Source organism: Salvelinus sp. IW2-2015, unplaced genomic scaffold, assembly GCF_002910315.2.
Source record: "Salvelinus sp. IW2-2015 unplaced genomic scaffold, ASM291031v2 Un_scaffold1436, whole genome shotgun sequence".
NCBI lineage: Eukaryota > Metazoa > Chordata > Actinopteri > Salmoniformes > Salmonidae > Salvelinus > Salvelinus sp. IW2-2015.
In genome coordinates, this window is record NW_019942906.1 from 412,298 (window position 1) to 435,818 (window position 23,521).

Consider the following 23,521-nt stretch of genomic DNA (forward strand, 5'->3'; position numbering starts at 1 on the left):
TCCTAACTGACTTGCCTAATAAAATAAAAGTACACATTGTTACAACTGTAGTTTCCATCTCATCCAAGGAACTCTGTAGTTCTGTCAGTGGTCATTGTGTTCTTGATCACCTCCCTGACAAGGCCCTGTTTGGTCAGATGGTCAGCTCAAGGCAGTCTGGGTAGTTTCATATTTTTACAATTTCCCAATGATGGAGACCACTGTGCTCTTGGAAACTTTCAACACTCTAGAAATTGTTTTATACCCTTCCACAGATATATGCCTCATCACAATTCTATCTCGGGGATCTACTGGCAGTTCCTTAGACTTCATGGTATAGTTTCTGCTCTGAAATGCACTGTCAACTGTGGGATCTTATATAGACAGGTGCGTTTCTTTGTAAATTAAGTGCACACAATTGAATTGGCCATAGGTGGACTCCAGTCAAGTTGTAGTGACATCTCTAGGATTATCAACGACAATGTGATGCACCGACAATGTGAGCTCAATATGGAGTGTCATAGCAAAGGGTTGGGAATACTTATGTAAATGAGATATTTCTGTGTTTCATTTTCAATAGCCTACATTTGCAAAAACGTCTAAAAACATGTTTTCACTTTGTCATTGAGGGGTATTTGTGTGTAGATGGGGGAGAAAATCAACGTAATTCATTTTCAATTCAGGCTGTAACACAACAAAATGTGGAATAAATCAAGAATACTTTCTGAAAGCAATGTATGCTACGTGACACACAACCATATGGTGTCGCTACAACAAGCTACAATGACTAGGAGATCTCCCAATGCCGTCTCTGCCCATTGCRATGCTTCATTTCACCATAGCCAATGTAACCATGAAATTGTAAGCAGTTGAATTCACTTTTTTTTGTGTGGAAATTGTATTATTTATTTATTCACATTTATTCACAGGTGATAWTACAACTTCTTGTTCAACAGTTGTAACAAGGTTAGATCATATTACATTTTACAGCAAGGTGTTTAAAGGTCTTGGCAATGTTTTCCATAGAAATTGCTCAGAAAAGTATCCTATAATTAGATTTGTACTGTGCCCCTAGCCACTGAATCACGCAGTTGYAATTATACCCATACCCGTGCCATGGATCGTACATTTCTCACCCTCTTKCCGGGYAAAAGTCTAATCRGYATCCTCGGGACGTAAAACTCTCACGTCACCCCATTGAAGTTGACAGCTCTACCCAGGTAAGAGTTAAGATTGGGGTTATGTAAAGGTCAGGGTAATGGTAGGGGTTTAGGTTTAGGTTAGGTTTGAGGTTTAGGTTATGGACGTCCCAAGGATCCCGAAACAGCACAGCCATCTTCCCGTTCTGGATTCACTTGTCATTGGTCACTGGCCCATTTCATCTGTCGACCAACTTCTGCCAGTCACAACTCCACCCCCCACGCGATAGTATCAAGTCCTCAAGCGCGCTCGCGTGCGTGAAAACTGACATAAAGCCTCCGAGGAACGAAGCACTGGACACAGATCTGATGCCTCTACAGTGTTTATTATATTCTAAGTGTATTGTTCTTTTGGTTGCGATCCACCCCTTTAATAATGCATTGTCTGAAACGTCTGCGGACTACTAATGCGGGAGTTTTACAACTGCTCAAACACGCTGTCAACTCCGCACGGGTTGGGAGTGACAGCAATGGCTTATCCAGGATCGAGCAACAATCTCAGCTGTTATGCACAAGCGCAGCATCACACAGCCAGCGTCAGCAACCCTTCCATCATCAAGCTGTCAATGACATGGACGAAGCAGAGTGCAGGTAAATACATACTCTTTCCCTAATTGGTACTGTAGAATAATGTGACTATGCAGTGCCTACAGAAGGGTTGCCCAACTGGCGGCTCATAGGCCAAATTCGACRAGCACGTGATTTTATTTAAACKRCCATTTATTSAAATACATTTTCATTGTTGGACATYCAATACTTTAAAATCACCCGGATATCAATTTTAATTAAGGAAATATTTCCCCATGTATTCCCACCCATAAATATAGACATATGTTATCGTATCCTAATGTAATACAGGTTTGAAATGATTATGTTTTTGTCTATATCTTTGTGCTTCTTGATGTCAAGCTGGAACAATTTATATAATTGTTCCAGCCCCCCGYCCATCTGCTCAAGAAAGAATCGGCCCACATCTGAATTTAGTTGGGGAACCCTGGCCTACAGTAGTGACAAGTTGTCTCAAAGAGTGAAATTATATTCTTCTGTTGAGATCCTATAGGGTCATTCCATTTAATTTAAATCACTTTTTGACCGCACCCCTTTTGATTTGAACGAAACTTTCTATACATATTWGCCCATGGTAAAGTGGACAGAAAGTAACTTTTTGGACCTGAATGCCAAAACATTTCGAAAATGGAAGTGCTCGAAGTTGACCCATTTTGCATACACTAACCTACCATGAGACAMCCATGTCTTCATCACTGGAAAAGATTAACAGTCGAGTTTGATATAATTTAAAAGCTTACAAACAGGGTTGTCAAACTATTTAATAATTTATTGAAACATAAGACAAACATATATAATCATGTAATTTTTAAACCTTTAATTTAAATTATCAAAATTAATCTAATTTTCGCATGTTATAATTTAGACCCTATTTMACATAATCGGCGTGTTTGTGTTGTGTCCGTCATCGGTTAAGACACAGCATGCTCTTGAATACAGGGTGGGTGTCATGTTGCTGTCTCGACTTCTGTATGCCTGGCTATGAAAAGCCAACTGACATTTACTCCTGAGGTGCTGACCTGTTGCACCCTCTACAACCACTGTGATTATTATTTGACCCTGCTGGTCATCTATGAAAGTTTGAACATCTTGAAGAACGATCTGACCTTAATGGCTATGTACTCTTATAATTTAATGGCTATGTACTCTTATAATCTCCACCCGGCACTGCCAGAAGAGGACTGGCCACCCGTAGCCTGGTTCCTCTCTAGGTTTCTTCCTAGGTTCCCTGACTTTCTAGGMAGTTTTTCCTAGCCACCGTGATTCTACATCTCCATTGAGTACTCTCTGGGGTTTTAGGCTCGGTTTCTGTATAAGCACTTTGTGTAACTGCTGATCTAAAAAGGGCTTTATAAATACATTTGATTGATTGACTGAAATGGGAATGAAATGTACATTTCAACTTTAAAATGGTAGCACAAAGATGGTTGGAGGTCCAAACATCAAAGGATGTTGAATTGAATGGGAATATTAGTTGTTTTAAATTATACTGTCAATCCTCCATAGGAAACCTATTGAAATCATAGAAAGATAGATAATACAATAGACATTTGCATTTATGATGATATTCCACGATGAGTTGTGTTTCTGTGATTGAATGACTTGCACCCTTATTCAAGAGCATGCTGTGTCTCAACCGATGGCYGGCACAACKCAAACACCTCAGAGGATGTAAAATAGGGTCTAAYCTATAACATTGTCGAAAAGCAAAATAAAAAAATTATCCGTAAAAAATTTTTTTTTTAAAGTACGTAATCGTTATTAAAATAATTACAACTCAAGAAATTCTAAAATAGTTTGTCAACCCTGTTTTGWAAGCTTTTAAGTGATATCAAACTCAACCGTTTARTTTTTCCAGTGATGAAGACATGGACGTCTCATGGTAGGGTGGGGCATGCAAAATAGGTCAACTTTGAGCACCTCGATCAGCTAAATGTTTTGGCATTCAGGTCACTTTCATACCGCTTCTCCCATAAGCAAATATGTATGGGAAGTGTTGTTCAAATCTAAAGGGGTGCGGGGATAAAAAGGGATTGAAACCAAATGGAAGGACCCTATAATAATGAGTTACTGATTTTCAGTGAACTGTATGTACTTTAACGAGTCATTTCAATAAATGTAGCTGTAGCTTGGTGGTGGAAGTTGAACTAAATTCAAATCTTGGTAGTGTTTTCAGTAGTTACCCACTGGGCATAGACGTCAATTCAATTGGTTCAACGTCATTTCATTGTAATAATGTGGAAGCAACCTTGATTCAACCAGTGCGTGCCCAGTAGGTAATACATTGTTTTGCCATGTAGTGGTGTAGCTAACTACTGGAACTACACACTACATTTTACAAAAAGAACAGGAAATATGGCTAAAGTAGGCAATATTTCCTTTCTTTTTCGCCATCAGACATGCCTAATTTTCACTTGAAACATAGTTTTTGTGTTTAATAGGCTAAATGACACATTCTGTTAACGTCTGACTCCAGAGTGATCTGTTCTTGCAATTTGTAGTCTATGACATTTCAGWTTTAGATATGAAAATGTATCATGACGTAGTTTGGATGTAGTGAACTACTTTTACAAAGTAACTTTAGTTAAGTAACTATATGTTTCTTTAGGGTAGCTTAACTTCTTCCAGTGTGAAGTAATCGGTAGCTTGGTAAACCACGCTGAGTGTACAAAACATTAGGAACACCTTCCTAATATTGAGTTGCACCCCATTTTTCCCTCAGAACAGCCTCAATTGGTCGGGGCGTGGATTCTACAAGTTGTCGAAAGCGTTCCACAGGGACGCTGGCCCATGTTGACTCCAATGCTTCCCACAGTTGTGTCAAGTTGGCTSGATGTCCTTTGGGTGGTGGACCATTCTTGATACACACAGGCAACTGTTGAGTGTGAAAAACCCAGCAGCGTTGCAGTTCTTGACACAAATCGGCATCATGAACTGTGTCTCAATTGTCTCAAGGCTTAAAAATCCTTCTTGAACCTGTCTCCTCCCCTTCATCTACACTGATTGAAGTGGATTTAACAAGTGATATCAATAAGGGATCATAGCTTTCACCTTGTATTCACCTGGTCAGTRTATATGTCAGGGAGAGAGCAGCTGTTCCTAATGTTTTGTACACTCAGGGTATATTTTCAGAGTACCATCCCTATAACTGCTGATTTTGTGTTCAAATTAGGCTCGTCAACAGAAAATGAAATTAAGCTATTATTTTTTGATTCAGACATTTTGTTATGCATACAAAGTGGACTTCAAACGAACTTCCCAATAATACTCCATCCAAACAACTACAGTAGTATTGACATCACAGGAAGTTGGTGGGACCTTAATAGGGGAGGACAGGCACGTGGTAATGGCTGGAGCGGAAAAAGGGGAATGGTATTAAATACATCGCCATTCCATTGGCTCCGTTCCAGCCATTATTATGAGTRGTCCTCCCCTCAGCAGCCTCCACTGATTGACATGATGCACTGTGTTGTCTGGTCTTCACAGGAGCAGGTTGATCTCTGGGATGGAGGACCTTCTCTTCTACACCATTACAGAGGGCAAAGAGATGATCCCTGTCTCTCAGTTCATCTCTGTGAGTCTCCAACTCATCACATCCACCCTCACTGTGTGCCACCAAACAACACRAACCCATACAGTGTTTTTATTATTTAACCGATTTATTTAGTTTTTTTGCTGGAATMCGCATTGATCATATTGACAACTACTCCGGCTTTCTGTGACGTCCTTTTAAAGTTGACCCAACATGTACTGTACCACAACACATTGCGGCCTTTAGGCTTGCTGTTTTCACTTMAGCTAAATGCACACCGAAGGAATCCCAGGAAGTGTAAGACGAGCCAAGGCAGGAATCCATCACACCATATCACCAGCCCAGGCTCAGGTTTGAAAAGTGTTGAGGAAACACCTTATGTAACTTTATGACTAATAGACAGGTGTAGCTGTTGTTAGGCTAGAAGTGAATTCTCTTAACCCTTTACACTCGGGGCAATTGGCCTCTATGGATAGGGCAAAATTGAAATGTTTCTTACAGGAGAAATATGAAATGCATAAGCATTGTAGCAATTGAACGGGAACCGTTTGGAGATTGCGGGAACATTATTAGACCAAAGTGGAGGACACAACAGTTCAGCTGACACATGAATCCAAGCATTACAGTGTTGATTTTATGTGCATTTTATATTTACTGTACTTTTCGCCACAAAAGACATTTTTTTGGGGGGGGAACTCAATTTACTTTAAAATGACTAAAACCAAATCAAAACTTTGTAGAAATAATAATGTGCCTATATTCATACAGTTTCTTGACTGTCCAGCTCACTAATAATCACTAGACAGTCAGGTCGCATCGATAATTCCCTAAGCTATGGTTATGGGACTATTATTAGCACATTTTGACAGCAAGGAAATATAACACATTTTCAGTGCGGCCCTCTGGACCTTGTTGAAGACTGAATGTGGCCCCCGGAGRAAAATGAGTTWGACACCCCTGCTCTGGATACATTCAGTAACATGATAAGAATATTCCTGGAAAATGTGACGTAGGTGCAACTTAAGACAAATAAATTACAAAGGTTTGGGTGAGAGGACTGACTGGTGTCTCCATGTGGCCACACACCTCTCCAAAGTGTGCACAGWTCCTAAGCTATTTCAATGCACTTTTATGACACAAAGTAGAGTCTTCAACTACAAGGTACTTTTTGAAGCTCTCCTAGCTGTGCCGTTGAGGAACTAGAGCAAGCACACSTGTAGTTGTTTTGTTTGGAACACAGCCCTGCATCCTCACCCTCACACAATTACTGTCGTTGTTTAGGCAATCCAAAAACGGTCCATTATAAATCACAATCAGGGTCAGGTGGGCATCATTTGAAAGCTTGTTCGATTGCCAACATGACTAGTTAAGTTGTAAAATATGATTTCACAGTGTTAGGCTTTCACAAGGCAAAACAGAGAAACAGATCGTAATTTTGGTCCACATGGAATCAGGAGTGCATTCAGGTGCTTGTTCCACTGCGGTTTTTATTTCTAATATTTTTTTTATTTTTTTTACACAATAGACAACAGGCAATTTCTGTTCAGAACAACCCAGGGTATGACGCCATGTCAACTGTACATCAAACATAGGTGATGATCATAAACACTGTATACAGTATGACATGGGCTTTTATGATATGGAAATGTGAAGTGCACATTTGGACTCATGGGTGTTTGGCTTGCTTGTATGACATCAAAGCGGTATTGATTGTAATGATCAACGACTCATCTTTCAAAGAAATACATAGAGCACTCAAAATGTACAGCATTTCCCTCACTCGGACAACAAAACATTTGCAAAAGTTTCCCAATTCGCGGGAGGGATGGAGGTGTCTTCTCGTCGCGTGCGGTGCTCAGGATCAGATGTAGTGCGTCTTGTTTTGTGTGTGGTGGCCAAAGGGAACGCAGTAGCAGGGGAGTGCGCAGTGCTTCTCAAATGTACATTTCTATGCGCTCTCCACACTCGTGTCTTCACCAGAACGTACTCAAGAGAACTTCCTCGAACTCGGAGCATGAGAGTGTGGAGCGCGGAAGTATGCATACTGAGAAACACCTGCTGTGTTCCCTCCCAGGGCTTTTACGACACAATTTAGAACAGGGATGGGCAACTCCAGTCTTCGGGGACCGGAGTGCTGTCACACTTTTCCCCATCKCTAGCAAACACAGCTGATTAAACGAATTGCATTATTAGTTGTTTTAGCTGGGGCGAGAAGTGTGACACCAATCAGGCCCCCGAGGACTGGAGTTGCCCATCCCCTGATTTAGAACATCKTAGAAGTCTCAGCTCAGTTGGTGAAAAAGTCAAACAAGCACAGTCATCCATAGCACCATGCATGCTGAACTTTTTACGATGTGTGAAGAGACTCTGTGTCCAGTGTCCCCTCCCAGTGSTTTTARACCATAATTCATACCTTCGGAGCCTTTCTTGGTGCCCCTCATATGCATATTCAAATGAACTCTGAACAGTACAGGGTACCGGGGTCTATTWAAAGACTGGGTGGTGTTGTGGCACGGCGTGATATTTGACAGGCCATTGTCTCATGACCTTTGAATCATCATCATGGCTTAACAACTAGTTTTCAGTTTTCCCTTACACACGATGAACCACTCKCAGACAGTCCTAGCTAAATTKTTTGCTAAGAAYCTATTTTTAATTCTTTTTTGAAAACAAGCACAGTAAGGWACTTAATTGTTACCRAGAAATGATTTGATATTGAGATTACGGCTGCATTGGACCTTTTAAGATGGTGTCTCATGGAGACATAGAGTGCAGTTTGAGCTACTCCAGGAAGTGACAGCCCAGTGCTGCCACCATTCATTGAGAATATCAAGTTGATGGCCSACCGGGGTACGGCAGGCTGCCATTAGCAACTAAATTATCCTTAGGGATGGTTCCAAATSTACAGAATGGGTACCTGGAGGAAAAMGGGTGAGGGTCATGCTTTTTCAATTTCAGTCATGGGTAGTGTTTATTATTTTTTTAAATCCAGTCCAGGGAAGGGACATGTCATTTTTAATTGATGAAATTTCTATATTTCTCTGTGTTTTAGAATTAGTTGCTTATTAGGCTATGTATTGATGTGTGTCCGATGCCGCCCCTCATTTCTGAATCTCCACTAGGCGCGCAATATCAAGCGTGCCTATAGGCCATTTAGTGTGCTCTCAATCAAATGATCCATAGCCTATAGGCTATGAAGTGCATGCTCGGAGAAGCACAGAGCAAAGTTATATTTCTAAGATAGCTGGGATGTTCTAAATAAAACTATGCTGCATTACACACTGCAATGGATATTCCAACACTGAGCCCCGGCCTGCTCTGCTCTTGCTGGTCAAACTGTTTGTCTGTGCTGCCAAACCAATGGCTGTGCTGTGCAGGGCTACGGTGGCAGCTCAGGAGGAGAGTCAAAGGCTTCTTCCGAATGAATGAATGAATTATTATCTTGTGAGCGGACTAGCCTTATAGCCTATGTTCTCTTCTGTTTGAGAAGCAGAGAGCGAAGGCGAGGAGGACCGGAGGTCAACTTTGGTAGCTTGCTACTACTATAATTTATTTTTATTAAAAACAATGTTTCTTGCCCATGATGTATTTAGCAGAGTTATTTACCTCACAGTAATACCAGATTCGAGTAAATGACGTTGTGGTGCTGAAACTTGAAGCAGCAGCCACAGCATAATCAATGGGAAATGGACAGTTCWTGGTGCTGAAAGTAGACAAATTATAGTAGGCATAATTCATTTCAACGTCTTCATTTTAATTAGACTTTACTAACAACAAGGGGGCTTTGTGTTGGAGCCTATTTCTTCCTATTGAAGAGGTTTGACAGATGAGGTTTGACAGATGAAATTAGGCAATAGGCTGCTATATTCGTAATTCCTRCACCCACCATGTACTCTTTAAATAGCTTAGCTCCGTGTCAGTGAATGGCTGTTAAGTTAAATCCAAGACTCGAATTGAYGAGGTATGAGAGGGTATTGCACAGGCCTACCCCTTGTTAGCTTAAGATTTTGAAGAAAATAAAAACGGTTTCCGATTATATAAAGTGATCTGTAACCGTGCTTTGGTCAGCTAGCTATGCTTTATGCTAGAAATAAGCTGTAAAATACCTGGGAAAGGATGCAAAACATTATCACAGTTTATTGTGAAATAGACACAAATTATTTATTTGAAATTCGTGACAGGCACACGAAAAGTTACATTTTTCATTTGTATTATGCGATTTTCATCACAACGCATTTCATGCGTATTACACAATTTTCTTTCTTCATAACACATTCGTGTACATTACACAAATTCCAATATGTTGTGGCTAAAGTTAGCTAGGCCAGCTAGTCTAGGTCCAGAACCCGATGGGTTGGGCCAGAGCCAGAACATGTGAGTAAAGCGTCAGTTTGAAAATTCGTCATTGGCTTTGATACTCTAATTGGTTAGAGACGATCCAATCGCTGATGACTTTGTTTTGTACAACACCCCTCGGGCCACTCATCCCCACAAACAACTTTTATGATGGCAGTCGCGACTGTAGTATGTAGCGTGCGACAGAGCAGCGGAAGAATATACTGTGAGCCGACAGGCTGCACTTTCTCTGCTTCTCGCAGTTTTTTTCATGCTGACAGATTTTGGGGCAGAGTCAAGCCTCTCGCTTTGCCTCTTCCTCTCTGAGCACTGTATTATCTTTGTGTGCGTGTCACATACCGACATGTCTTACCACCTTGTATTTCATTATGATGCAATGCTTGATATACTTACATCATGATGACGTCTGCTTTGACCTTAGATTGATCTGCCAGTTTAGACGAGGGAGATCTGCCATTTGTTGTCATGTTATGCTATATACCCCGGTCAACAGCACTGCACCCCCCCACAGCAACTCGCCCAAGCCTTCCCCATTTCTCCTTCTCCCAAATCCAGTCAGCTGATGTTCTGAAAGAGCTGCAAAATCTGGACCCCTACAAATCAGCCGGGCTAGACAATCTGGACCCTTTCTTTCTAAAGTTATCTGCCGAAATTGTTGCAACCCCTATTACTAGCCTGTTCAACCTCCCTTTCGTGTAGTCTGAGATTACCAAAGATTGGAAAGCAGCTGCGGTCATCCCCCTCCTCTCTCCAGAGGGGGACGAGCAGCTCATTTGACGCTCATATGGCTGATACTTAGTACTATCATCTGTATCCTTCACCGCCTCCTTCTCGAGGTTCTTATTCTGACAAGCCAAGTCGCAACCGCCCGTCTTTCATCTCCATTTCTTCCAGTTCCCATCCTCTTCGCTAGCCCGACCTTCTCGCGTATGCAATCTGGTTTCAGAGGCGTCATGGTTGCACCTCAGCCACGCTAAAGGTCCTAAACGATATCTTTATACGTCCATGTCGATATACTGAGAACAATACTGTTGCAGCGTATTCAGTGACCTGTGTCATAGTGCCTATTGCAGTCTGTAGTGGCTAAGTAGTAGATATCTCTCTCGTCTCTCGGCGCTCGTTGCCCTGAGCCTTCCCGCCTTGTGAGGGTTGTATGAAGAAATAAGAGGGATTAAGCAATGACCAATATTACTCATGTGATGGAGTTCAGTGTGTCTCAGCACTTCGGATGTGTCCCTGCGTTAAGTTCTCGTTCGTGGCCGTGCTGCCCTTTAGGTTCTGCTATGGTCATGTTGCTCATCTGTGCTTTTCACCTTCGTTTGGCTGGACTGCCTCTTCTTCTGATTTATTTACTCTCCTCCTCATTGACTGTTCGCTCGTTCTGCTTGGCTGTATCTTCTTGTTGCTCGGTTGGACACCTGATCCCAACCTCTACGCAGACGACACCATTCTGTATACTTCTGGCCCTTCTTTGGACACTGTGTTCACAACCCCTCCATACAACACTCCAATGCCAACATACACTCCTTCCGTGATCTCCAACTGCTCTTAAAGTAGTGAAAAATAATACATAACGCTCCTCATGCTCTTAGACCTGAGTCGCTCGCCTGCACCTGCCACTCTGTCGCGCTTCGTTCATCATTCTCCCACTCGTCGCGTTCTAGATCTCCGGATACTCTGTTGATGTTCTCTGACTCTCTCTCTAATCGTTACTGTCTGACGACTATTCATACTCATTAGCGTCGGTCTAGTGTCACTTAGCTTGTAGACTCTCCTTCCAGTATCTCATTCTATTCGATTAAAGCATCTCCACATCGCCAAAGCTTTATAATTCTAGGGTAATGGGCTGCCTTATTTCGCAACGAAAGCATCCAGTTCCAGCTCATTGCTTGCACCGAAGACATAGCACACTCGTAAAAACGGCCATCCTCTACCGTATCCTCGAACGATCGGCGGATGTCAGTTTACTGACAAATAGCGTCCAATACCTTCTACTCAATAAATTGGATGCAGGTCTTCACGCAGTGCCATTTCGTCTTTGTCACAAAGCCCCACTTATTATCTCTGGTCCATCCAGCCTGCGACTATTGTAGCGCTCTCGTTTGGCTTGGCCCCTCTATCATAACTCGACGCCAAACCCACTGATCCAGAGCTCTATCTATCAAGGTACCCTGGCTAGGTAATAAGTCCCCCTTAGCCTCAGCCGCTCTCGACTGCAGCTCCACGTGAGCTATTAGCAGGGCACCCAGCGGCGGTGTAAGCAAGATGCACTCCATGCGAGTCGTAGTTCCTCTCTGGTCCACCGCGGCAGAAGCCAATTCTCTCCTTGTCTTGGGCCGTTCGTCTCCTTCGCAGTTTCTAATGCTGGCCCTGGGCCATGATGGACTTGGGAGGTACCACTCGACGATACCAGCACTGAAACAATCTTGATAAGACTTTGGGACGACACTATATCTTCTCCGGCCTCCGGTCCCTCTCATGCTTTATTCTTGTAGCTATCAATGCTGTTCGGTGCACTTCCTGAGGTTACGGCTTGCACGTGTAACTAGGCATTTCTTGAATGTTTTCTGTAGCGCCAAACCAACTCTTTAGCCCTGGCGTCCGCTTATCGTTATTGTGTATTTAGTTTTTGCTTCTCTTTGAACACCCATTTTTATATTTCTACGTTGCACAGTTCTTGCACTGCTAAGTCTGTTACCCTTCCGTGCTTTAGTGTTGCTTATTGTATTTACCTTCGCCATCTCCATGGCCTCTTTTTTTGCCTTTTACCTCCCTTATCTTCACCCATTTGCTCACATGTGTATATAGACTTATTTTTCTACTGAATTACTGTTATGTTGGACGTATGTTCTGGTTATTACTCACCCTGTGTGTTAACATGCTGTTGCTTGTTTATGGTCTGAACTGCTTTGCTTTATCTTGGCCAGGTCGCAATTGTAAATGAGAACTTGTTCTCAACTTGCCTACCTGGTTAAATAAAGGTGAAATAAAATAAATAAATAAAATAAAATATGTTTGGRATGACAGGGAACAGTGACACGGCAGAGGAGTTGGCTGTAACACACAGTGATCTGAAAGGACTGTCACTGAACTGTAGCTGTGGTTACTGAATAACCCCCCCCCTTTTCTCCCCAATTTCGTGATTATGACCTTGTCTCATCGCTGCAATTCCATGAATGGGCTCGGGAGAGGCGAAGGTCGAGTCATTGAAACATGACCCGCCAAGCCGCGCTTCTTAACACCTGCTCGCTTAACCCGAAAACCAGCAGCACCAATGTGTCAGTGGAAACACCATCAACTGACAACCGAAGTCAGCCTGCAGGCGCCCGGCCCACCACAAGGAGTCGCTAGAGCGCGATAAGCCAAGTAAAGCCCCCCTCCCCCAAACAATCTCCTAACCCGGACGATGCTGGGCCAATTGTGCGCCGTCTGTGGGACTCCCGGTCACAGACGATAATGACACAGCCCGTCACTACAACCCCAGGCTGTAGTGACGCACAAACACCGCGATGCAGTGCCTTAGACCGCTGTGCTACTCGGGAGGCCAACAATTCTGTTTTTTAACTAGTTTCATTGAAGTACTTTCTCTCATTCAACATCTCAATAGCTTTACAATTTTGTCATCATTTCTTCTGCCAGAAATTACAGATACACTGTACTTCCCCCGGTCAATATAGCTTTGAATGTTGCTGTCCTATACAGTATGTCTGAATATGATATCAGCCTCTCATGAAAGCCACTGCCTGATGTGAAGTATTGACATGCGATAACTAAACACAACAGTTCAGTCAAGCAGTGTGTGTTGCTCATTAATGCATTGATCAGACACACAGGCTTGAAAATAACCTCCTGGACCCTCCCATGAGGCAAGTCTGCTGTCACTGCATATGATTTCCCAGAAATAGGCACACTTGTTGCCTATAGCTGTCAGAATGACTTGAAGTTGGCTTAGGGGAGGGATTTCAATCAGTGGTGTAATGGTAAAAAATAAAGAAAGTAGGTGGATAAACTCTGATCGCTGGTTGCGGTGAAAAAAGTCACGCTCCCTATACGTTTAATGCATTTTTCCGCCAAAGGTGGGCAACAAAAACCTCTACACCACTGATTCCAATACAGTAGGTACAGTATGTTCCTTGCTCCTTTACAGAGTCGTTTACAGGACTGCTTGAACACTTGTGGCTGCTCACTTAATGGGAAACAGGGTTTGTTCCAATTCAGGTATTGAATATGACACACTAAAACAATTATGGTAGTCCTGTATATCCTCAGTTTTCTCTAAAACGAAATAAAAGTAATTATATTATTATTAACCTTTTAATGTCCTACACATGCCCTTATCATTATGTACAAATACATATCTACTCTATTAGGCCCAGCATCTGCAGGACCAGCATGGGGGTTAGCTCAGCAGTCTACTGAGAGGGCTCAAATATGGACCTCCCTACCCTAGAGATGCTGTATCAGTGTTGATCAGCTCACCACAACCCCATTCCCCTTTCCCCCACCCCCCTCTCCCTTCTCATTTCTTTCTCATTTCTCTCGGTCTAATTGTCTCTCTTTCTCACTCTCCTTTTGTAAATGTTCCTTTCTCCTTCTTCCAGGCGTTGAGGAGCACAGGTTTATTGACATCGGATCCCAGGCTGAGTGACTGTATGCGTCAACTGCGCCAGTCAATGCAGGACTCTGCCGGAACAGTCATGATGGACCAGAAACTCTTCAGGAAGTGAGCAATTTCACTGCTCTATTTTCACGTTAACCCCTTACACTTGTGGAAATTGGCCTATATGGATAGGGCCAAATTTAAAAAAATTCTAACAGAAGAAATATAATAAGAATATGCATGAAATTGAAAGAGAACACTTTGGAGATTATGGGGAAATGATCAGACCAAAGATGAGGACACAACACAAGACTGAATCCCCAAAATGACATTTACGGTACTTTTCACAGCATTTGTCAATAACAAAATACTTTAGATACATTCAGTAACATACATGTTGAAGTATGTGCAAGATAAGAAAAAAAAAGATGACAAGGGTTTGAGTGAAAGGTCTAACTGGTGTGGCCACACACCTCTCCAAACTTTACACAGTTCCTTAGTCGTTTCAATGCACTTTTATGACTCAAGGAAAGAGCCTTAAACTATACGGTGCTTGTTTGGAGCTCTCCTAGCTTTGCCATTGAGGAACGGAATCCAGCACACTTGTACTTTTTTATTTGTAATACAGCCCTGCGTCCCCACCCTCACACGATTACTGTTGTTGTTTACACAATCCAAAACACGGTCCATTTGAAATCGCAATCTGGGTCAGGTGGGAATAATTTGAAAGCTTATTCTAGTGCCAACATGGCTAGCAAAATTATTAAATATGATCATACATGGTTCGGCTTTTAAACGGCACTTCAGACTAACAGATTGTAATTTTTTGGTTTGCATAGAATGGCATGCATTTAAGTGTGTGTTCTGCTGCAAATCTTCTTCACAATACGACAAATGCAGGCTCATTCTGTCCAGGGTGCAACGCATGTCATCCTTGTAACTGTGGATCAAACACAGCAATCCTAAACGTTGATACTGTAAATGACATGTTTTCAAATATAGAAACGTGAAGCGTAGATTTGGACCCGTGGGTGTGCGGTTTGCTTGTGTGACATTTATTGAAATCTCATCTTTCAGAACCCATCGACTCCTCTGTGTTTACAGCATTTCCCTCATTCAGACGACAACAAAGGTGCAAAAGTAGCCCAATTAGCGGGAGGGATGGGGGAATCTTTTTGTTGTGCGCGGTGCTCAAGTTTAGAACTGCTCTCAGTCAAAACCCGTACAGCTCTGACGTCATGTATAGTATTTTACTGTACAGCCGCTGGGTTCCAARTTAGGTGCTTATCGATGGCAAAATCGTTTTCAACCCGTATACAGGATGATAGGAGCTGTGAGTGAAAAGGGCTACCATTCTTACCAATGTCCCAACCACTCTCTCTGAACGACCAACCAGTGGAGGTGGTTGAGTGTTTAAAATACCAAGGGACACACATTGATAACAAGCTAAGTTATACAGAGAATACAGGTTGTATATTTTTTTTAAGCAAGCCAACACCTGATCTTAATCAGGAAATTAAAGGGGTTTGGGGTCAGCCAGGATGTTCTGGAGAAGGTGTACAGCAGCTTGGTGGAGAGCATCCTCACATTCAATATGACAGTCTGGTATAGTCATCTGAGTGTGAGGAGCAAAAGCAAACTGACCAGCATAGTAAACACAGCCAGCAAAGTAATTGGTCGACCACAGGCACATTTGAGCAGTCTGTTCCACAAGGCAACCAAAAGGAAGTCACTGGCTGTCGTTAGCGACCCCTCCCACCCTCWYCACCCTCAGTTGGAGAGGCTTCCCTCTGGCCGGCGCTTCAGAATGCCCATGGCCAAGAAGAACGTGTTCAAACATTAATTTGTTCCTTGTGCTGTTGGACTACTAAATGTAAAGTAAATTGTATCGGTATTATGRACTTATCTATCCAGTGCAGTTGGGACAGTGGTTGTTTGTGAGTGAATGTATTCATGTCCTCTGTTGTTAGTATATGCAACATGATGGACTGACTGGTTTAAATGTGTATGATGTGAGAATCTATGTGTATTTGATTCTTTTAATGGAAAAATGTCCGTCCTGGATGGACAATAAAGTTTTATTCTATTATTTTCCCTAATGATTTGGGATAAGATGGAATGGATATATCCTTATTTGGCCCTTTTATCATATCATATAAATTCTCTTGCAGGATGGTTTAGAGAGAGTATTTACTAGTAAACACTGATGATTTAATTCAGAAAGTTTGCATGATGTATTGTGTCTTTCTCTATCCCACGTAGAGTATTCTCATTCTTCTGGCTGATTGGGAAAAACACCACATCCCATTTTTTACATGGTATTTTCTTGAAAGTATATTTCACTGTGTGGAGGAACTGTTTATACTATTGCCCCAGCGTTAACTAGAAACTTCCAAGACTTTGTTTTCCCCTGTCTCTGTCTGTATCTGTTCTTCATACCTCTACAGTGGACAGGTGGAGATTTGTTATGGTAGGGATGTTTGGATTGTCAGGGATGTTTGATTGTGGGTGTATAGTAGTGTTTCTGTTGCGGTTTAATGTGAGGCGAAGACAGATGGACCGCGTCTGTTGTTTTAATGGACGACAGCTGCCTCTGATCCTCACTGATGCCACATGTAAACGTAACACATGCAGAGAGAGAGAGAGAGAGAGAGAGAGAGAGAGAGAGAAGAGAGAGAGAGAGAGAGAGAGAGAGAGAGAGAGAGAGAGAGAGAGAGAGAGAGAGAGAGAGAAGACGAGAGAGAGAGAGGGAGAGAGAGAGAGAGAGAGAGAGAGAGAGAGAGAGAGAGAGAGAGAGAGAGAGAGGAGAGAGGAGAGAGAGAGAGAGAGAGAGAGAGAGAGAGAGAGAGAGAGAGAAGAGAGAGAGAGAGAAGAGAGAGAGAGAGAGAGAGAGAGAGAAGGAGAGAGAAGAGAGGAAGAGAGAGAGAGGAGAGAGAGAGAGAGAGAGAGAGAGACGAGAGGAGAGAGAGGAGAGAGAGGAGAGAGAGAGAGAGAGAGGGAGTGTTTCTGGAATTGTTGGCGAACAGAGTATGACATTTGTGCAGGGCTTAAGGCTGACAGGCGCTAATGAAAGGCCAGCGTAGTGGGTGAACTGCAGACGGCTGGTTGAATTAGGAGCTCGGCTTATCAGCGAGGTCTGATGGGCTCTAGACTGCTGTCCAAACAGTATTACTTCCTAGGTGTCAAAGCTAACTTAATGAATGCCGTGATGATTCAGACACTGGCCTGCTACAGTAGCGGGTCACTGAGTCCTGTCTGGTAGACTTCTTCTTACATTGAATTACTATATTCCAGTGATTGAATACTGCATATCTACAGTCCCTTGTAAATCTTAGATTGATACTGGTGTTGTGCTTTGTATTGTTTCTGAACTAGGGCCAAAGACACAGACACACACACACACACACACACACACACACACACACACACACACACACACACACAACACACAACACACACACACACACACAACACACACCAACACAAACAACCACGACACACAGACAGAAAGTCATGGAGAACAGAATAAGAATGTGTTGTGATTAGACATTGGTCTTTCCTTCTGTGGAACACTCTGAGGTGGTCACTAGCGATAGGCCACAAAAAAAAAAAATCCCATTTCTATAAATGATGCGATCCTTCTATTCGCCTCCTCAGTGCCCCAAACTCTAAACCAAGTTGCGTATTAATTAACAAGCCCAGGCGGATATTTCAGCTCATCACAGCTATGAGAGCCATTTCAATGTCGTTCTTTGAGATCACGTCAGCGCTTACTAAACTTGGCGCAATGTTTGTCTAGTGGTAAAGACAGGTGTGTATCTACAATGTGATAGGCTGTCTATTCTCAGCGTTTAATTTGGTCCCAGTTGGGGTCCAGTTTTAGGTTGTTGGTGTCATTAGGATTTCATCATAGGGTCAGTAGTGTATCTGTTCCACAGTTACAGGTCACTTAGCCCTGATACATGGCTGTTGACTCCTAGACGCTGCATAAGAGTCAACAGCCTTGTATTAGGGCTATATATAGGTCACTGACACTGTGTGTGATAATAGAGTAGTTGTACTATTAAAAAACGAATCTAAAGTGACTGATCGTAGTGTGTGCATACATTTGTACGGCTGACCCCAGCAGGAATCGAACCCACAACTCTAGCATTGCAAGCACCACGCTCCACCAACTGAGCCACAGTGAGTATACAAAGTATACATGTGATGTGTGATATTTATGTATGTGTTTCAGGTGTGTGGGCGCTAACATCCTGCTGCTGACCCAGGCGTTCAGGAGGAAGTTCATCATCCCAGACTTTGAGGCGTTTGCGTCCAACATCAACCAGCTGTACTACAGCACCCAGAGGCAGGTTGGGGGACACGTGAGTTCTGTTTTCAAACCTTTGGTCCGCGGACCGGTGTACTGCGGGGTGGTCTGCAAATGTTGGTAGATGTGTTTGGGCTGACTTTTTACAATGCAAATGGTTTATAATAGGCCTTTAATGTGTTAAATGCGCTGCTAAAATTGAGATATTTTACGTAAAACTCTGCGAATGGTGGTCCTCAAGAGCTTTTGACAATGGTGGTCTCAGGGAAACGAAAAAGGTTGCGAAACGCTGGGCTACACTATACACATATGCATTCCCACGTTAAAAACGTTCTCTCACACGCTGTACACATGCACACCTACACATTCACATATGAGGACATGCTAAAATAAGCACACCACCAAACATTTGCTTGCAGACGTTAAAAAAACATTCGCTTGGACACTGTGCAAAGGTTACATCACATGCTAAAGTAAGCTTACTGACAAGCGCTCACTGAAAACGCACTCACAAGCACGTACTGAATAAAAGCATGCACACACTGTACATTTGGAGATACATGCACATACTGTACACACGTGTACTGTACATACCTGCCTTTGACACACATGACACGTGACTTATCCACTCCATTCCTTTGTGTGTGTGTGTGTGTGTGTCTTTTGCTCAGGTGGCAGATTATATTCCTCAACTGGCTAAATTCAGCCCTGATCTGTGGGGTGTGTCCCTATGCACCGTGGATGGACAGAGGTGAGATTACAGCATTTGTGTTATCTGCTCTATGTACATCGTCTCCTTTTATCCCCACTGGTTTCCATCTTAAAACACATAATCCCATGTCCCTGAAATGAAGAGCATGTCATCCCCCCCCACCCCATCTTGCCTTGTCAGTGTCTGCCTAACTTGTTCATGTAGAATCCTCCTCTGTATCTGCTTTCACCTCAGCCTTCCTCTCACACTGTCCCATGATCTCTCCCCTGTGCCCTGCTGGCGTGAGGCAGACATTCTGCAGGTGACACCAAGGTTCCATTCTGTCTTCAATCATGTGTGAAGCCTCTGGAGTACGCCATCGCTGTGCACGAGATTGGGACTGAGCATGTGCATCGCTACGTGGGCAAAGAGCCCAGCGGACTCAAATTCAACCAGCTGTCACTGGATGAGGAGGGTGAGAGACTGTTACCCTAACTCTGACCCTGTCTGCCTACACGCTTAGAAAGAAAGGTGCTATCTAGAACCTAAAATGATTCTTCGGCTGTCCTCGTAGGAGAACCCTTTTTGGTTCCAGGTAGAACCATTTTGGCTTCTATAGGCCTAGGACTAAGGATCGTTTAAAGCTGGGTTCATACAGACATTGGCAAGTCAAATTCAAGGCCTTTCAGAGGCTTTGTCAAGCACTTCGTTTTAATTTTCAAAGACCTCGATGTAATGCAATTGTATAATGTATATAATTGTACAAATAGGGCGTAATATAGATCTCCCCTCAAAAAGTGTTAAAAGAAAATTAAAAAGTAGGCCATTACCACTTTCATTTTTTAGGCCTAGCATTGATATTCAAACTATTATTACATTCTAAAATATGTGAGAATAATGTGGACATTGCCTGACWTAATAGATTGGATGTAAGTTTGGCGATTTTTCTGTAATTTATGTGGCAGTAGCAGTAGCATTAATCTCACCATTTGAATCTCACCATCGCTGTTTTTATAATGAGAAAGTTACCAAAAACCAGATTCCTTTTTTAATTGAAGGYCTTGTATGGAAAGTCAAGTTGAATCCTACATTAGATGTTGTCGTTCTCATGATAACCGCACGTGGTTTTACCACGACAGTGTAGCGCTACACCCTTCAATTGAAGCCCCGGGAAACAAACGAAAGTGGCCACCTCGCTCACAAAAACGGATACAAAATTAAATTACGGATAATTATAGGAGCAGGAGAACTTGTACATTTTATACAATAATTATAAGGACTTTTCAATCACCAAATGTAGGAAATGTCTGATTTTCAAGGTAAGGCCTATTCCAGTACTTGCATTTCTGAGCTCCAAATTCAATTTCAAGTAGGCAACTTCAAGCTCCTGTGTTTAAAATTGCAGTTGTAACATGAAAAGTATGTATCTGTCGTGTTATTTCACTACAAGATCATATTGTTAATAAGCCCACTAGGCTATGTCATTTGTTGTCATTATATCCAGAATAATTCATAGGACTAGTTTTGGGTGTTGCGCAATAGTCTATCCTACACGATTGCGCACAGTAGACTTGGTGTCCAAACCAAGGCACAAAAACGTGAACACATTACCTTGATGCTTCTCTGTTAAATCTAACGAGACCCTGTTGCAAATCAAGCAGACAACAGAWGATCAACCTCAATTCGCTAGGGATATTAGATCCAATGTGGATCCAGGCACAACTGTCTTCACCAATTTAACAAATGAGAACCAAAATATTCTGGACATTCCTTGCGAACAGCTTTTCCCCCCCCAGCACTTGGGCTGTTGCTGCCTCGCGTGCACTATCACAACAGCTGTTCCGTCACTTGACTGTCATTCGGAAAATTCCTTCCTAGATCAGATGACGATATGTGAAAATATCACTTCATATCTAATCAGCTTGACACCAAATGCTCAAGAACCACTTTAATGACACTACCGATTTAGGTTTTAAGTATCAGCAGAAGGTGACATTCGGTTAGAAGGATTCAATTTCCCAACACATTTATAATTTTGGACATGTGTGCCCATGAAAACTTTTTTCAGCCCATAACATGTAGTTACACTGCATTTCTGAGATCTCCTACACAAACAACTGTGACAGCTAGATCCAGGATTCTTACAGGGTTCAAGTTCAATGTCAAATTGAACTGATTAATGCTTCTATGTGATATAATGACAACTTACACTGTCATAACCCACTGTTCCTAGGCCTTCATTGTAAATAAGACGTTGTTCTTAACTGACTTGCCTAGTTGAATAAAGGTTAAATATATTTTATCAAAGCCATGAGCCCCCTTATATCTCAATGTAATGACAAGAAAAAAAACGTWGAATTATTATCAATGACTTATCAACAACTAACAAGTTGTCCAGTGTAGGAAATCCTCAGTGGTACCCTAGTTCATAGAAAGACCCATGTCTCTGTATCCACTTCTATGTAGATGCTCCACACTTGAATGCATCTGAGTACTGAGGGGAAAACTTCCTTACGTTGAACCCTCAAATGATAACGTTGACTATCGCCTGATCTAACCTAACTCAGTTGTAGGGAAGTAAATAGTTCATTCCAATGTTACACCGTGAAAGCAAACAATTACACATTTCAGTAAACAGTTGTGGCAAGACAAGAGAGCCAACCTCTCTGCAACTACTGGGGAGAATATCCATCAGCTTGACCAATGACTGCAACAAGCTGTAGGTACAGTCAATAGAGCAGGAACAAGCAAGAACAGGCCATCTGATCATTAGCAAGTCAATACAATTTATCTGCAGGTTCCCTCTCAGCTGGCTAGGTGCCATTACATATGTTCATCTCTGGCATACACATGCATGTGTTACCTTTCTTAGTGGAAGTTATTTTACTGGACGTATCTTTAGGTTATATGGTGGTGGTGGAGTGCATTGACAACATTGTCCTTGTCATTGACAGTGACAACATTGTCATCTCTCTCTCTCTCTGGACAGATAAACCACACAACCCTATGGTGAACGCCGGGGCTATTGTCATCAGTTCTCTGCTCAAGGTAAGGGGATTCCTGGGTGCACTGATGTTATAATTAAGTGATAATGTCCTCGAAGCCGGTGTTTGGAGGATATATTGGCACTGGTGTTGTTAGGCGTTTTACTCTAAAAGAAATGTGAGATAATGTCTTGATGCTTTTTATAATGGAGATCAAGTTTATAAATTGGCTGGCTGGGCTGATGAGACAATGGATTGTGCAGTCATATTGAACAGAGTAAATAGGCATTTTAACATCATAGATTTAGCCGGTTTTAACTTGTGGAATAGACACCGGCTGTCATGCGGTTTTAACCAATCAGCATTCAGGATWAGACCCACCCGTTGTATAATCTCTTATAAGATTTTCATGAGGTTTTGGAATTAGAGCTCTAATCTTTGCTCGCTAACTGAAACAAAATCAGTAGTACATTACATTCACACAGATTAAGCATTGCATTGCATATACTGTATGTATGCAAACAGCTATACACCAAATCCACGCCAACATTAGATATACAAGAAATCAGGAAAACTGTCATAACTAGTACAGACAAGTTTCACGGTCAGACTTTACCGTCAATCATTGACCAATTGCCCAATATTGTGTGGACAGAGGTCAATAAGCTATCACCAGCTGACTCCCTATCAGTCAGCATTGCCCTCATTCTAACAGCTAAAGCAGTGGGGAAAGAGGGCTGGCCTCTGCCTTATGTAGACATGGACCTCTATTCTACTGTGTTTTTCTCTCCCTGCCTGGCTGCCTGTCCTTAACAGCTGACTGGAGAGATATGCCTCTTGGCTATGCGGGTCACATACAGTAGTGGCGGAGGGGGTTACTGTCGGTGGGGGGGGGGGGGGGAGTGAGTCGGGCCAATGAGACAGCGCGGAGAGAGAGAAGGTGTGTTTGTTGTTTTATTTTTTATGTCTTTGACAATCATAGGGTTCTTTAATGGTCTGATACAGACGGTTTTCTCTCAATATCTTATCATTTCTGGGTAACAATTACAGTGCCTTCAGAAAGTATTCATAACGCTTGACTATTTCACATTTTGTTGTGTTACAGCCTGAATTCAAAGTTGATTAAATATTATTTATTTCTTCACCCATCTACACGCAATACCCCATAATGACAAAGTGAAATTCAAATGTCTACATAGGGTCCTTTAAAGGTCCAATGCAGATGTTTTTATCTCAATATCATATCATTTCTGGGTAAACAAACCTTACTGTGATCGTTTTCAATTAAAATGGTCAAAAAG

The 23,521-nt window shown here is 42.3% G+C and overlaps 1 protein-coding gene across 1 annotated transcript in view; it reads left to right on the plus strand.

Moving 5' to 3' along the window:
* The first annotated feature begins 1,129 nt into the window (after positions 1–1,129).
* Positions 1,130–23,521, plus strand: part of LOC112070827 (glutaminase kidney isoform, mitochondrial) — a 29,265-nt gene continuing 6,873 nt past the window's right edge. The window contains exons 1-7 of the mRNA XM_024138276.2: positions 1,130–1,769; positions 5,232–5,319; positions 14,235–14,356; positions 18,471–18,600; positions 19,217–19,296; positions 19,548–19,711; positions 22,226–22,284. Of these exons, the coding sequence (XP_023994044.1) occupies positions 1,555–1,769; positions 5,232–5,319; positions 14,235–14,356; positions 18,471–18,600; positions 19,217–19,296; positions 19,548–19,711; positions 22,226–22,284 (858 nt within the window). The 5' untranslated portion in view covers positions 1,130–1,554. The remainder of the gene's footprint in view (positions 1,770–5,231; positions 5,320–14,234; positions 14,357–18,470; positions 18,601–19,216; positions 19,297–19,547; positions 19,712–22,225; positions 22,285–23,521) is intronic.